Genomic DNA, 16,863 nt, shown 5'->3' on the forward strand with positions numbered 1-16,863 from the left:
TTTCGGCTTTGTAGAGCGTTGTCTCTGTCACTCGTACCTATATGACGTTTTGTCGGTTTCAACGACCAAGACAACGCTCTGCAAAATCTGCTACCTCCTTCTAAAGATAGAAGTACATTACTTTTGCTGCGTACTGTACTACACTGTACTACGAAGTAGTACATAAAAATTCTTTGACTACACTTTTTCCGTTGACGTTGGACTCAAAAGAGCTAGAACCCAGAGCTGTGAACTGTAAAGTTACTTTTAAAAAATCCGTTGTAAACGGTTGCATTTTGATTTTATTTATAAAAATCAAAACATTGGGGATCATTTTCAAATCATTTTGAAAATAACTTTCCACAGAGGATTACTTTCCGTATGTGTAAATACGTTGTTTGAAGTATTAACTTAGATTCAGAGTGCTACAATTTATATGTGCAATGATGGTGGAAAATCTTATAACATCAACACCGAATAGTTTGCCAAGGTCAAGCATTGGCGGGAGCAGTGCTATACGAAGGCGAAGTCTTATACCGCAAAGCCGAGTTGCTAATGGTAGAGTTGAGGTACGCTTAAATAATTTATTAATTATTTTATAACACTACATATTCGAATCTCTGGAATCTCTGTGGCCTCTAGTAAAATTTTTTTTTTAGATTTTTAAAAAACAATATTCAAGATTCAAGTTTTTTTAAGACTCCTGGTCTTTGTAAGACTAGTTGCTGTTAAATGACTTGGATTTGGCTTGACTTAAGTCTCGAGCCTTTTAGCGCACTGACTCATAATATTAAGTGGTCTTCAAAACTATTGCTTGAATACTTGAGTCATTTGCAACACTAGTCTCAACTTCAGATAGTTGATGTATTAAGCCACATTAAAAGGTGTATAGAAAATAGAAATGCAGGTGTCACTTTGCAGAACTACATTTTTTCTAATGAAATTTATAGACTAGCGCTTGGCTACAATCAGACCTCATGGCAAGTGATGATGCATAAGATGGACTGCGCTTGTGTAGAAGATGCCTATTCACTCTTGACTTGAAGGTATCCATATTATAACTGGAGGGGAAAACTGATGCTGGAACTGGTGTTCCAAATCTTAGCAGTTCAAATTAGAAATTAAAATTAGTAGGCAAATCGCTTCATACATGATATATTTCTTTCTTTCTTCTCTCTGGGCAGGATTCCGCACTCAAATATTTCCGTATGTTGTATATGCATTACACGTCCCTGCTGGAGTCTTCACTCCAACCATCCAATCTTGGTCCAAAAGCCGAGTAGATCACCCTGGTTGCCGAGAGCTTCCTGGAGTGAGGCTGGGTAGTGGGGATCCATACAGATTTGTCTGTTTCAGGGAATTTTTTTAATTAATTGAGATGCAAGAGCCCTTTACTGGTGGTAAGTGATGATGCAGCCTAAGATGGAAGCGAGCTAACCTGGAAGGGGTATGGCAGTTTTTATTAAGCCCATGCCCTTTTCTACACGACATCGTATTGGAATGCCAAATCGCTTGGCAGCACGGCTTTGCCGGTAGGGCCACTTGCCATGGCCGAAGCCTCCCATTAGACCAGACCAGAAATTAAGAAACTATAAAATTCCAAACCCCTGCCAGGAATCGAACCTGGGACCTCCCACTTATAAGACCAGTGCTTACCACTGCGCCAGGGAGGTTGTTCTTGAGGATTATTGCAAATTAAGCTTTCGGTTCCTTGTACATTTAGAGATACATTTTATTTTCAGGAGTGCAATGATGATGAGGCAGAGCGGTCTTCACTGTTGGCCTCGGAGCGTGCAGTGGCCACCTCCACCCCACACTCCCCACACAGGGGGAGGAGCTCCATGTCCTCTTCCCCACAGAAAGAGCACTACCAGGGCTGCTTGAAGCTTTATGCTGAAAATGTAAAAGCTTGAATAGATTTGATGATGATTTGATACTTGAGCTAAGCTAGAAGTTAATAATTAATTATTGAAAAATATTTAAGCACCTATTTATATTTCACTAGCTTATGCTCACGACTTTGTCTGCATGTACTACACAAACAAACAAACAAACAAATCCGTATTTTACCTCTTTAAGTGGAAATGAATTTTACAAAAATCCTGAAACACATATTTCTTCATTTTTACTAAAAGCCTAAATACTAATATTTATGGAAAATATCTAAAAAATACCAGATTTTTAGTTTTAAGTGTGTATTAGAAACTTTTGTAAGAAATTTCACCCCGAAAATTGGAGGGTCCTTTTAGGGGTGGTTTCCAAAAAGATTTTCTTAATCAGTGCCTATGTCAGAAAAGGAACCAACCTACTACAATAATTATGCAGCAGAAAATAATGTACATCGGCCTTTAGAATGACATTTCATCTTTGTAGAGCGTTGTCTCTGTCACTCATACTTATATCACGTTTTGTCAGTCTCAACAATAGAGACAATGCCCTACAAATCCGCTATCTCTTTCTAAAGGTTGATGTACATTATTTTCTGCCGTGTACTGTATCACGCGATTTAGGCTATGTATAAATCAGTCAGATAGTTAGGACCAATCTTTTTATTATGTACCTATAGATAGAAATATAAAATTTTTTTATTAGATGATGCCCGTGACTGATGAGGTTCGTCCACTTGGATTTAAATTTTTACAATACCGTGGGAACTTTTTGATTTTCCGGGATAAAAAGTAACCTTTTCCTGGAATGCAAGCTATCTCTGTACCAAATTTCGTCAAAATCGGTTGAACGGATGGGCCGTGAAAAGCTAGCAGACAGACATACACACTTTTGAAATTTTGAATCATCAAATGCATCTACCACTGGTTCAGAATGCCTTTCCTATCGCGAAGAACCAGTAAGAAAGATTTTGAGTGTAATGTGAATACAATGAACCTCCACCTTTTCAGAAAATCAACAAAGACAATGCATGGAATCTCCAGCTCATAGACTTCATGACGACTATGCTTCGGCGCCACGACCAGCGCATGGAGAACTTTCAGACCGCGTCCACAGTCCTGGACGCCACGGCGCGGATATACTCCTTCCGCGTCGATGCCGTGCACTATGACGTGCTGAAGATGGCGGGCGGGCTGAGCAAAGCGGCACAGGTTTGTATAAGGGCCGATTCTCTTGTACACAATCTCAAAACTAAACTAAATTAACAGCTGCGCGATTGCAGAAGAATGACAGCTACAATGTCACGAATCACGATCGCAATCATCTCTGATTGGTTAAAGCTTGCTCACTATTGGCTAGTGGCTACAATGCATTGTTGCAACAAGAATCGCACAAATCTAGTGCTATCCTTTTCCGCACGCAACATTATGAAAGTGATAGCAATAGATTTAGACGTGCCATTTTAGTTTAGTTTAGGAATTGTGCACAACGGAATTAGCAACATTGTACTATTGGGCTGGCCAATCCATAAAGGCGAATACGGTATTTGACAAATAGTCAAATCAGTAACTTTTTATCAAATGTCAAAATGCGCGCTTAGTATGCGAGATTCTGTGAAATACTGTGATGTGACGACACATCATAATGACGTACTTTTTTAGCTTAATCGATAATTTCAAATGGCTATTACACTTAAAACTAACAAAGAAAGTGGATTTTACCTATTTTACCACAATAATTACTGAGAAATAATTTATTTTTGATATAGTCAAATACTCAGGGCGATTGACTTTGACATGGGCGGTTGTCTCTTCTGGGTGTAGCAGAATTGCAATAGAAAATTATAAAAATCGTTTCTGTAAAATTAAAGAAAATTTTCTCTTGATTTGTTTTGCAAAACTTATAAATAATCAAGTCTGATTTTCTGTTCACTTTCATTATGATGAATAAGCATACTCGTATATTTTCTCTATCTACGTACAGTACACAGCAGAAAATAATTAACATCGACCTTTAGAAGGAGATAGCGGATTTGTAGAACATTATCTTTGTCGTTGAGACCGACAAAACGTCATACTTATACGTATGAGTGACAGAGACAATGCTCTACAAAGCTGAAATCTCATTCTAAAGCCTGATGTACATTATTTTCTGCAGCGTACTTTATCTGTAAAATTCAATAGCTCAGCTTATAATTATCTCATTAAAGATTTTTTAAATATCTTTTATACTGTCCGAAACTTCTGGCTCCACGGAAGACCAGCGCTGTACCTGTGTAGAGATAAGCAAAATATTATGAGTGGAGTGCATTTTGATACCACACACCACGCATCTTATTTTGAATGATTAACTATTTCATGTACACTATCTGTGGTTCCAAATTAACACTTTTTCTTTCTTTCTTTCATACCATAGACGAAGCGAGGCAAGAAAGACGATGAGAATGTTCAAGACGATGGCGTGGCGGATGACGCGGAGGCTGCAGCTCCCAAAAAGAAGAAGAAGCGATCCAAGGGAGCCATCGCCGCCAACCCAGACGTGTTGAACGGGGACTTTGATGCCAACGACTGCGTGGGTAAGTGCTAAAGCCCAATAGTGGGGCTGATTCTCTTGTACACAATCTCTAAACGAAACTAAAATGACACGTCTAAATCTATTGATATCCCTGTCATAATGTTGCTTGCGGAAAAGGATAGCACTAGATTTACCTGGTGTATTGCGTGAGCGACGAATATGACGCGACGTAATGCGTATATAGCAGTCTGCGTCTCGCTGCAGACTGCCATATAGGCCGCAAGCACGGTATGCCGTTGAGTTGATCGCGTTCGTCGCGTTCGCAGCGTCGCGTCGCGTAGTATTCGTCGCTCACGCAGAACACCGCGTGAGACCCGTTAATTTAGTTCAGTTAAGAGATTGTGTACAAGAGAATCGGCCCCAATGTCCGCCCGACCAAATCTCGGCACGGCGGCCAATCTCCATGGAAATTAGGCAACTGCGCGGGAGATATTATAGTGCACAAGTGTGTGCGCAAACTCTATTCTTTCTTTCTTTCTTCTTTAATTAAAAGAATTTAGTTTTTAAGGTAAAGTTAAGGTAAGGTATTATCCTGAATCTTGTAAAAATATATGCTTGAATAGTAATAAATACGAAAATAATTACAGTACAAAATTATTATATTCAATCCTGTTGTGTATTCAATGTGTCTAATATATTTACAGATCCATTCTTTGAACGAGTAGCGGCCACGGCGGGCGACATCACGTCTTCCAACCGAGCGTTCAATGCGTCGCTGCCTATACACGATAACACATTAGCATTGATTTTAAGGTAACTTTTTGTTTGTAATAACAAATATTGAAATGAGTTATGTACCTAGCCCGTACAAAATGAGAACTCACTCGCCATTTTAACTCTGTGTCATCTGTCCTGTCAAAAAATATATATTAAAAAAAACTACTTCCAAAACCAATACAAAGTAAAAAATTACTTTTGGTTCTACGCGTGTATAATGTTGAAGTCGGGCGAGATTTACGTTTTGATTACTAGTTTCTGCTTCATACATACTTACACATGTAGAAACAAAAGTTATTTTTTACTTTGTAGTGGTTTTGGAAGTCGGTTTTCTTAATATATTTTTTGACATGACAGTTCCAAACGCGCCCAGGTATGAGAAGGGCCCACATTAAATTCAGCTAGGTATTTTTTATTATCACCATTTTACAAAATCTGTGTATTAGAACTAATTGTTATTAGAAATATCAAATCTGTCAGGCTACTCATTCCCAAGCTTTCTGTTAGGGCTCTTGATGTTTGTTAAAAAGCTTGATTTCAAAACATATTGCACTTCTTTTCAGGACAGACGTTCAATTCCTGGAGCCGATCAAAGAGAACATCCCAGAAGAGTTGTCGCTCAACGAGCGTATAGCCGTGGCTATGAAACTGCTGCCGGCCGTCAGCAGCAGTGACCCGATCTGCGAGCCTTTCTCCGGGTTCTCCATCAGCAACTGGGACCCCGACACTGAGGACACGTAAGTCACAAGAGTTGTCGCTCAACGAGCGCATAGCCGTGGCTATGAAACTGCTGCCGGCCGTCAGCAGCAGTGACCCGATCTGCGAGCCTTTCTCCGGGTTCTCCATCAGCAACTGGGACCCCGACACTGAGGACACGTAAGTTACAAGAGTTGTCGCTCAACGAGCGTGTGAGATTTAGAAAAAGAAAGAGAAGTTAAGACAGTGGGCTTTAATAGTGATGATTAATGAAATGTAATGACGACTAATAAAAGTTATCATCTATCATTTATCTGAAAATGTAGGTAGTTGTAAATTTTGTCAGGTAAGGCCAATATTAAGTTATTAAAATCAAGCAGAGCATCTGCTGTATTATTTTAAAGTAAGAATCCTAATCATCTAAACAGGCTTCTATAATAATTAGAAGCTAACAACCTAGTGTTTACTTTTATCTCAATGTATAAAATAAATAGCCAAAGAGGGTAGGTTATAAATACAGAAGTAAAACCAACCAAGTGTATTTTGTTGTATTTCTCAGCATAGGTCTATTTCATATTAAAATGAATCTACCTCCCGTTTCCAAAGGTGTTTCGTTGTGGAGAAGAAATGGGCAAAGAAACTCCACAACACACATCTTTTAAAAGCATTACAACATTCCATAATACATAACATAATATCTAAACATATTTGGTACATGGTTATAATAACTAAACCTTTATAAGGCAAGTGATTACAATAAAATATAAGAATACTTAACTTTAGTAACTCTGTCGCCTTTGTTTACTCTGAAGTCACATCACTTCACTAGACTAAGGCTGTAGTTAACACGAGAAGGAGTTATAATACGAGACTGTAACTAACACCGAATCAATTTCACTTAGAGACTGTACGATACTGTGGCTCCTCTGTCGAGGTAGCTACTTTTATATCTTCCCATCGCAAAAACAGGCGGACGTCGACCATCACATGACATTTTTAATAATTATTTATGTTGGTACAATGGTAGGTACCATTGTACCAACATTGAGATTGTTGACATTATTATTAATTTACTTAAATAATATTATTTGCAACATGTATTGACGGTTTACCTATTATTGTTTTACTACATTAATTAATGACATAATATAATTGATGATTTACATTACAATAAGATACTATTAAATCATAACCTTTTGAGTTGGGTAACATTGACGTTGTATCCTGTCACGGCATAACGATTCTGTTCAAAATATTACTACAAATATTTATTTTAGACTCCCAGTTTATGATTAGGTAAATTTTAGCATAATAATCATGGTTATATTTTTAATCGTGATATGACACGGCCATGCTGATAAGTACTTCGCTCCCGAAGTACATAGGGAAAAACAGAAGGAAAAGAGAAAAAAAAAAGAAGAGAGATCTAGCTAAAAGCTACAAAAAAAATATATCTGTAAGCTAAAAAAATATCTATAAGCTACAGCTAACTAACCAGTTGCTACCCCCTCTCGGTCCTCCCACCTGCTGTGCGTGTAGATCTAGACTGAGAGGGTCAACAACCCCAGCAGACTTTTTGCCTCCGTCCTTTATTGCAGGGTACCTATTCCCCTGCTGGTGGGACATAACGGCAAAGCAACAGGGCAGGACACCAGCAGCCTAACTCCCTAACTGGCTGCACCCCATAAATAGGGTCTTGTACTAGACTCTTGCCTAGTAAAGACTGTACGCTAGCGCCGTCCGAACAAGTCACCTAACATTACTAAACCAAAAATATATATTTTTTTTAGCATTAGTATTAGTAATGATTAGCTTGAGCAGCCCTAACTAACTGGCCTAACCGCTGCCCGCCCATAAATGGGTCTTGTACTAGACTCTTGTCTAGTAAATACTGTACGCTAGCACCGTCCGAACAAGGCGTCTAACATTACTAGCCTAATAATTTATTATTTTTTTGCGTTAGTACTAGTAATGATTAGCTCCAGGCAGCCTAACTACCCTGCCTAACTGTCTGTCCGCCCATAAATGGGTCTTGTACAAGACTCTTGTCTAGTAAATACTGTACGCTAGCACCGTCCGAACAAGGCGTCTAACATTACCAGACCAAAAAAAAAAAGAAGATAATATAATATCATTATTTTCCGTTTTCCACATAGTACAAGGTAATGATTAGCTCCAGGCAGACCTAACTAACCTAATCCCCTTTGTTCCACTTGAGAATCACAATTTTTTTTTTCTTTTTTTTTGTTTGTTTTGTTTTTGTTTCTCTTTTAAGCCAATATTTTTGTTTTCTTTCCGTAATTTAATTGCCATTCGGCCATCTTGATAAGTACTTCGTTCCCGAAGTACATAGGAAAATAAAAAAACTGCAGCCAGTGAACAGTGGTAACAAAAGTACCGACAAAAAAAAGTAAGATTGCTCCATCCACAAAACGATATTCAATGATTCAACGTCAATGTTATTGTCATAAAAACTAGGGTAGCTAGACGTCAGACCGAAATTAGAGTAGAAGAGAATGTTTTCTTTGTTGATTATGTTTTATAAACAAGCGTAGTGTATGTACATCAAACCAACTCAAAACAAGAATAAATTAATAACACGTAACGTAGGTATTTATAAAATTTAATGTTCTGATAGCATCACTAAACAGAAAAAAGTACTTGAGCAGGCACTCTGCTTTACGTTGTTTTAAGAAAAGGAAATTACTTGGTTAACTAAAGTTAAGTAAATCTCTTTTTAAGAAAAGAAAAATAGTTGAATTATTTTAAGAAGGGAAATAATTAATATAGTTTACGTTTAAGTTACATAAATCAAAATAGTGATTTCTTCTTGTTTTGAGTTGTAAGCAAACGGTACGATGCAATGTCTCTAAAGCAAACCTACTGATTTATTCGTTATTTAGTTTCGGTATATCATAACCTTCTAAATGATTTCACATTGTTATATACTTTATTATAAATCGCTCGGTCAATCTGACGCCTAACTAGACTTATTCTTATCTAAATAAATTATACCACAACACGTGGTTTATCTAACTAATTACAATCTTTTATTATTACCCTCACAAAAACTTTTTCATAGAAACAATACCACAGAATCGTGGTTTTTAAATTTACACTTTTCTTCACACACACAACGCACAAAATTGTACTTAGCTTGATCAAACTACGCGACGTTTGAACCGGCGGTGCCACACCAGCACCAAGAGCCGCTGACAACAGAGTTGCCCCTCGCTTTGGGATCAGGCACCAACATCAAGTGCCCCCGACGACAGGCGGCAGCCTGTCGCTTCGAGGAGAAGCCGCATCCACGATTGCTGAAAGCATTTGAAAAGTATTAGTATTGCGACAAGAAAAGAACTATCGTATCCCACTTCTGATGTGAGATTTAGAAAAAGAAAGAGAAGTTAAGACAGTGGGCTTTAATAGTGATGATTAATGAAATGTAATGACGACTAATAAAAGTTATCATCTATCATTTATCTGAAAATGTAGGTAGTTGTAAATTTTGTCAGGTAAGGCCAATATTAAGTTATTAAAATCAAGCAGAGCATCTGCTGTATTATTTTAAAGTAAGAATCCTAATCATCTAAACAGGCTTCTATAATAATTAGAAGCTAACAACCTAGTGTTTACTTTTATCTCAATGTATAAAATAAATAGCCAAAGAGGGTAGGTTATAAATACAGAAGTAAAACCAACCAAGTCGAATAATAATTAATCATTTATTGAAAGATCTTTAATACTTTAATCTTTATAGACCTATCTGTATTTTGTTGTATTTCTCAGCATAGGTCTATTTCATATTAAAATGAATCTACCACCCGTTTCCAAAGGTGTTTCGTTGTGGAGAAGAAATGGGCAAAGAAACTCCACAACACACATCTTTTAAAAGCATTACAACATTCCATAATACATAACATAATATCTAAACATATTTGGTACATGGTTATAATAACTAAACCTTTATAAGGCAAGTGATTACAATAAAATATAAGAATACTTAACTTTAGTAACTCTGTCGCCTTTGTTTACTCTGAAGTCACATCACTTCACTAGACTAAGGCTGTAGTTAACACGAGAAGGAGTTATAATACGAGACTGTAACTAACACCGAATCAATTTCACTTAGAGACTGTACGATACTGTGGCTCCTCTGTCGAGGTAGCTACTTTTATATCTTCCCATCGCAAAAACAGGCGGACGTCGACCATCACATGACATTTTTAATAATTATTTATGTTGGTACAATGGTAGGTACCATTGTACCAACATTGAGATTGTTGACATTATTATTAATTTACTTAAATAATATTATTTGCAACATGTATTGACGGTTTACCTATTATTGTTTTACTACATTAATTAATGACATAATATAATTGATGATTTACATTACAATAAGATACTATTAAATCATAACCTTTTGAGTTGGGTAACATTGACGTTGTATCCTGTCACGGCATAACGATTCTGTTCAAAATATTACTACAAATATTTATTTTAGACTCCCAGTTTATGATTAGGTAAATTTTAGCATAATAATCATGGCTATATTTTTAATCGTGATATGACAAGCGCATAGCCGTGGCTATGAAACTGCTGCCGGCCGTCAGCAGCAGTGACCCGATCTGCGAACCTTTCTCCGGGTTCTCCATCAGCAACTGGGACCCCGACACTGAGGACACGTAAGTCACAAGAGTTGTCGCTCAACGAGCGCATAGCCGTGGCTATGAAACTGCTGCCGGCCGTCAGCAGCAGTGACCCGATCTGCGAACCTTTCTCCGGGTTCTCCATCAGCAACTGGGACCCCGACACTGAGGACACGTAAGTCACAAGAGTTGTCGCTCAACGAGCGCATAGCCGTGGCTATGAAACTGCTGCCGGCCGTCAGCAGCAGTGACCCGATCTGCGAACCTTTCTCCAGGTTCTCCATCAGCAACTGGGACCCCGACACTGAGGACACGTAAGTCACAAGAGTTGTCGCTCAACGAGCGCATAGCCGTGGCTATGAAACTGCTGCCGGCCGTCAGCAGCAGTGACCCGATCTGCGAACCTTTCTCCGGGTTCTCCATCAGCAACTGGGACCCCGACACTGAGGACACGTAAGTCACAAGAGTTGTCGCTCAACGAGCGCATAGCCGTGGCTATGAAACTGCTGCCGGCCGTCAGCAGCAGTGACCCGATCTGCGAACCTTTCTCCGGGTTCTCCATCAGCAACTGGGACCCCGACACTGAGGACACGTAAGTCACAAGAGTTGTCGCTCAACGAGCGCATAGCCGTGGCTCTGAAACTGCTGCCGGCCGTCAGCAGAAGTGACCTCATCCTCCCCCCTTATCTCCGAAGTTTCCCTATCGAAAAATCTGAAATAATTATGGTCAATAGAAGTTTGTGTTATTTTAAAACTAACACTAACTATCATATTTTTTTTGTTATTAACAATAAACAAAGTTTTGCGGTTCGTTACCAAAAGTGATTTTACAGTTTTACTTGTTCTGTAGTACGGAACCCCCGGTACGCAAGTTCGAGTCGCATTTGGCCGGTTATTTACTTTTGAGGTACGAAACCCTAAAAATAAGGTTGTGTTACAGCGACCGCATCACAAACTGGGTGGAAGAGAACAACAGACTGAACCTGTCGCAACAGGCGCTCGCCTTCGACGTCAACGCGGAGGTCGAGCCCATCCCGCAGGATGAGGCTCACAACGATCTATTTGGTAAAGTACATTTTTATTATAAATCTAGCGACCCGCCCCGGCTTTGCACGGGTAGCTTATTACAATTTATATCGTAGGGATCTCTAATTTTTCGATAGTAAAATATGGCCTATGTCACTCAGGAATAATGTACCTTTCTACTGGTGAAAGAAAGTAACTTAAGATACATTGGAAATGCTTATCTCTAAACAGAGATTTCTTCTAGATTCCGATTCAAGGTTGTGAGTAAGGCGTATTAATAAGTGGAATAGCTCTTACGGTACTAGAATTAAAATTAATACAAGAATCCTTAGTTAATATATGTATATACAAAAAGATATATATGTATTTGGTATCGATTGTAACTATATATTTTGTTTCAGATGATGAACCACTAGGCGGTATCGAAAGCGAGGAAGAAGCCGACGTGGCCGTAGCGGCGTGCGTGGCGCGCTTGCCGGCCGCGCAGCCCGCCCGGCTGACGGACATGAGGCCCAGCGCGCCCGGCCACTCGCGCCTGGAGTACAGCTACTGCGCGGCCATCGTCACCGCGTGGGCCGGGCCCTCGCACTGGCGGCTGAAGAACAACAGAGGTACGTACAAACTGTGGAATCAACTCCCGTCGGCGGAGTTCCCATTATATTACTACATGGGGCTATTCAAGGGGCGGACCAACAAATTCCTAAAAGGCCGGCAACACTTTGGCGGTTCCTCTGGTACTGTAAATGTTCATGGATGGCGGTAATGACTTGACATCCCGCCTGCTCGTTTGCTCGCAATTTTTTATTTAATAAAAAAAGTAAGAAAAAAAGAAAACCAGTATTGTAACCGTATGAATGTTCTGTCCCGCTAATTCTTTTACTAACTACCTACATAATTATTTTTTGTAACATTAATGTTAGATATTAAGTACTAGATAGTGACACTTAGATACCATGTACATACCATTAATTTAAGTAATTAACTTAATGTAAACTCTCGATGTAATTCTCGATACATAAGTGAACTATTGTGTTCTTTATTGAGAAATAAATGTCTTTAAACCGAACCACCCGCGCAACCCACCAGGCCTGACGGTCGGTCGCTATGAATAAGAATCGCAGCGTATCTCTTAGGTGCTCATATTTCACAATGACCTCAATCGCACATCTATCTCTGGTTATAAATGTATCGTCTATGGTCTCGACCTCACCTAATCCAAGAGTCTAACTCAACCTCGAAGAGGAATTATTGGCCATGTTACTGGGGCGCACCGGCCCGAACACAGCTCTTCCCCCCGGACGTATCCAAAAGGGAATCTCAGCACCCAAGCACACTGGGAGGTTACCTGGCTGGCGCCCCAATTCAAGAGTGTACCTCAACCTGAACCAAGTCTGTCACAATCTGTTTGTGACAGTTTATGGTATTCTATTGAACTTTTTTCCAAATTTTTAAGGGTGCATTTTATTTGCAGCGTCAAAACTATCAGATCGCACCCAATCAACAGTGACAGGCCGCTTGACCGTCGAAGGCAAGAAACCAGCGCGAACGAAAAGACAGCTCGACTTTATGGGAGCAGGCCTGGCCTTCGACGCGCGCTCCAGCAAAGTGCCAGACTACGAGCCCACACAGCCCGCCAAGATCATGATCAGCAGGAAGACCCTCGCCACGGGACACACGTGGAACGAGGCCAACTACAGGACTCCTATAGACAGGTCATATTAACATTTGCGATTAATCAGTGAACTTGCACTTAATAAACTCATCTATTATAGTCGTTACTGACTTAAATATTTACAATTTAGGTCTAAACCGTCTGATTGTGCAGTCGGTAGTCGTAATGTATGTGTTAACTGCACAATAACTGCAATTTTGCAGTCCACACAAAATCTGTAATTTTCTAAATTTATAAGTTCCTGAAATACATATTGGGGCCGATTCTCTTGTACACAATCTCTAAACGAAACTAAATTAACAGGTCTAAATATAGTGCTATCCTTTTCCGCAAGCAACATTATGAAAGGGATAGCAATAGATTTAGACGTGTCATTTTAGTTTAGAGAGTTTGTGTACAACGGATTTAGCCACATTATTAAAATGTTTTCTGCAATTTTTTCAAAACTACCCCACAAGGAAATGACGACCGTAAAATATAACAATAGTTAATTTTTTGTTCTCGTTCACAGAGGCTTAGACGAGTCGCACTTCAGGAAGCTGTTCCTGCGTCGCAACGTGGTGATGACTCGCGAGCGAGACGAGCAGCTCGCCAAGAACAGTACCGAGCCGCTCACAGTAGAGGAGAACAAAGAATACGACTACAATAACGAGAACGACGCGTCGTACTGCCCTAACCACGTGTCGGTATGTATAGTTCAGTCATTAGCCCAAAGCTCAAACATCGGTGTATTGCGACTGGCCTAGGCCACACTGGAGGAAGCTATTGTAACGTCGTGATGACTCACGAGTGAGACGAGCAGCTCACCAAGAATAACCCTCACATTAGGAGAGAACCATAGAATATTTTACTCGTTTTCGAAAAGTTTCTTAATTTGATCCTAAAGTTATAAAAAACTATCAAATACAAAAAAAAAATTCGATCGATAAGTGCAGTCAATCAAAATGTATTATATTGAATTTTAAATTTCGTCAATCAAAATGTATTATATTGAATTTCGCTCGCTCGAAATCGCGCTCGAGAACAGCTGAACCGATTCTGCTAATTCTTTTTTATAATATTCCTTGAAGTACGAAGATGGTTCTTACGGAGAGAGAAATTTAAAAAAATCCTGAAAAAGAATCGCCTGTTTGGCGGTGCTAAGTTCGCCGGGGCAGTTAGTACAAAATACAGCACCATTCTTCAATGTTGTACTTATTGACAGGAGGCGGACGAGTGGTGCAACGAGGAGGGGCTGGCGGCGGGCGACCTGCACGAGCAGGCCAAGTCGGCCGAGCTGGAGGAGATCGGCGACATGCTGGAACCGCCCACCAAGGTGAGGGCAGCGATACACATTATTATTATTATTTTTAATAGACTAAGCAGCTTCCGCTGATGAGTCTGTATCAGCAGTGCTTCGAGTTTTCCAAATGTTTGTCCAATCTATTCTTGAACTGGTTAACAGAACTTGACATAACCACATCCTTAGGCAATTTATCCACATCCGCAAATGCGGAACATTCACATTAATTCAGACAACACGTATCCGTATCCGGATGTGAACTTGTAATAATCCGCATCCGCGGATGTCAAAATATTGGCATCCGCAACAACCTTGCTTCGTATGTTTTTAACGAACATTGGTGTCTGGCACTCCTGTCGAGCGTTATCCTCAATATCGGCATTTATTTCCTCAAACCACGGTCGGTTCGGTTCAACCTTTCTCCGGACTACTGATGAGCACAGGTCTATCAGAAAGAGAAGGGTTTAGGCACGGTTCAGGCCATAGTTCACCGTGCTATAGTTTCGTGCCTAGTGACTTTAGTCTCTTATTCGAGGAATCCAGGGCCCGATCCCGGGCACACCGGTGGAACTTGTTTCAAGTTTCAATAGTAAATATCGTGAGGAAACCTGAATGCCTGAGTTCTCCATAATGTTAAATAAATAAATAAATAAATAACCTTTTATTTGGGACCATAGCGCACAGTACAAAACACAACAACACCAGACAAACGTACATAAACAAAACAAATAAAAAAACACAACAAATAAACAAAGCATGAAGACAAAAAAAAGATTACACAATGTTCGTTACAGATGTTCTTAAAGGTGTATGAAATATGCCAATCTACACGTTTCAGTATTTTAAAAAAAAAGTGAACTTTATAAGAATTTCTTTTACAGATTGCAAAAATCTTCATACCATATGCGATGCGGGCGAAAAAAGTCGATATGAAACAATTAAAACACACTACTTGGAGAATGCTCACCGAGAAAACTGAGGAAGGGCACAAGGAAGATGTCACACCGACTACATTTTTCTCCATCTACTCTCGATTGCCGGAGAAGCTTTCGACAAACATGAGGGAATCTCTCAGTGTGCCCTTGGCTTTGTTGTCTGTACTCCATCTAGCTAATGAAAAAGGCCTTATCCTAGAAAAAAGGGATGACCTAAAAGACATTGGAATTGTAGGTCTAATTAAACATTAGATTCAAATTCTAAAGTCTATAAGGCCCACTTGGGACTTGCACAAAGGCACTTGAATTTAGTTAGTTTTTAATTCTGTTACTTTTTAGCAACCGCATATTATGCTCTTGTTTAAAAGTGACAGCATAAGTCCTTGTGCTAGTTGGCCTAAATTAAGAACATAAATGTTTAAATTCACCAAAATATTAAAACTTTTTATGTACTAAATTACAGTTGCCATTTAACTATATTATTTTGTTATAATACGAGTGCTGGACATTTTATTGCTCTTATCTTGTACATAATTAGACCGTTTTCACCTCACGCTGTCGTCGACGCCGGCGATCCAGCGACGCTTCAGCGCTGACCGATCAGCGTCACAGTTCACGACAGTTATGAAACTTGTAACAAAACGAGTGAGGAAACTCTCGGGTTGATCCTGAATCGACCATCTGTCAAATATTGGGCTATGTTGACGTGAAATCAAAAAAAATAGGGCTACTTTAGTGCTGCAGGGTCAAATGTATTAAAATTTGACGCCATGAAAAATAAATAGTGGGAGGGGGGAGGGGGGCAAAAAGAATCACCAACTGAGTTGGTACAGTAGCTACGGGTAACTTTAGAATTTTAATGTATAACATGGTTCAATGGAATTAAGGGTATAAAACTTATAAAAAAAACTCGAATCAACTGCAGTAAATTGTTTAATAACATCTAAGACCACCTAATTACTCAATAAAATAATATATATTCACGTAAATCATACCCTAAGACCCTTTTTTAAAGCACCATTATACATACCGATCTTACCTACCTCTAGGTACTTATTTTATTTTAGTAATTATTTACTAGTTTTATAATGCTTCCTTTTTACTCTGCTTGTGTGAGCTCAATGTAAAATAAGAGAAGCAGGAACTGGTTCATTGACTCATTCACATGACACAACTGAACCACATATTATATCACTATCTTGAATATGGTATCATTATTTTACGATTTGACATCAGCTAATGTCACAACGTGTTTAATTAAACATTCGACTATACACTGGTACAGCTGGTAGGCGTCAAATGTTACCTACATTTAACTCTAGGTAGGCTATGAAACGACTAGGTATTATATTTATCTGTGATTTCACGTCACCTATAACCTTCCTATAACCTAATATTTGACGATGTCGGTTTCAGGATCAAACCGAGAGATTCCTCACTGTA

At 39.2% G+C, this 16,863-nt stretch overlaps 1 protein-coding gene across 1 annotated transcript; it reads left to right on the top strand.

The window, feature by feature from the left end:
• Positions 1–352: 352 nt before the first annotated feature.
• On the top strand, positions 353–16,165 carry barr (non-SMC condensin I complex subunit H). The gene is made up of 12 exons (XM_034975398.2): positions 353–548; positions 1,722–1,880; positions 2,877–3,077; positions 4,282–4,441; positions 5,085–5,193; positions 5,721–5,894; positions 11,446–11,570; positions 11,933–12,142; positions 13,003–13,243; positions 13,715–13,889; positions 14,408–14,518; positions 15,367–16,165. The coding sequence occupies exons 1-12, from the start codon at positions 423–425 to the stop codon at positions 15,670–15,672; spliced, it is 2,097 nt and encodes a 698-aa protein (XP_034831289.1). The 5' UTR covers positions 353–422; the 3' UTR covers positions 15,673–16,165.
• Positions 16,166–16,863: the final 698 nt, after the last annotated feature.

The sequence above is a fragment of the Maniola hyperantus genome, chromosome 14 (assembly GCF_902806685.2).
Source record: "Maniola hyperantus chromosome 14, iAphHyp1.2, whole genome shotgun sequence".
In the NCBI taxonomy this organism is placed as follows: domain Eukaryota; kingdom Metazoa; phylum Arthropoda; class Insecta; order Lepidoptera; family Nymphalidae; genus Maniola; species Maniola hyperantus.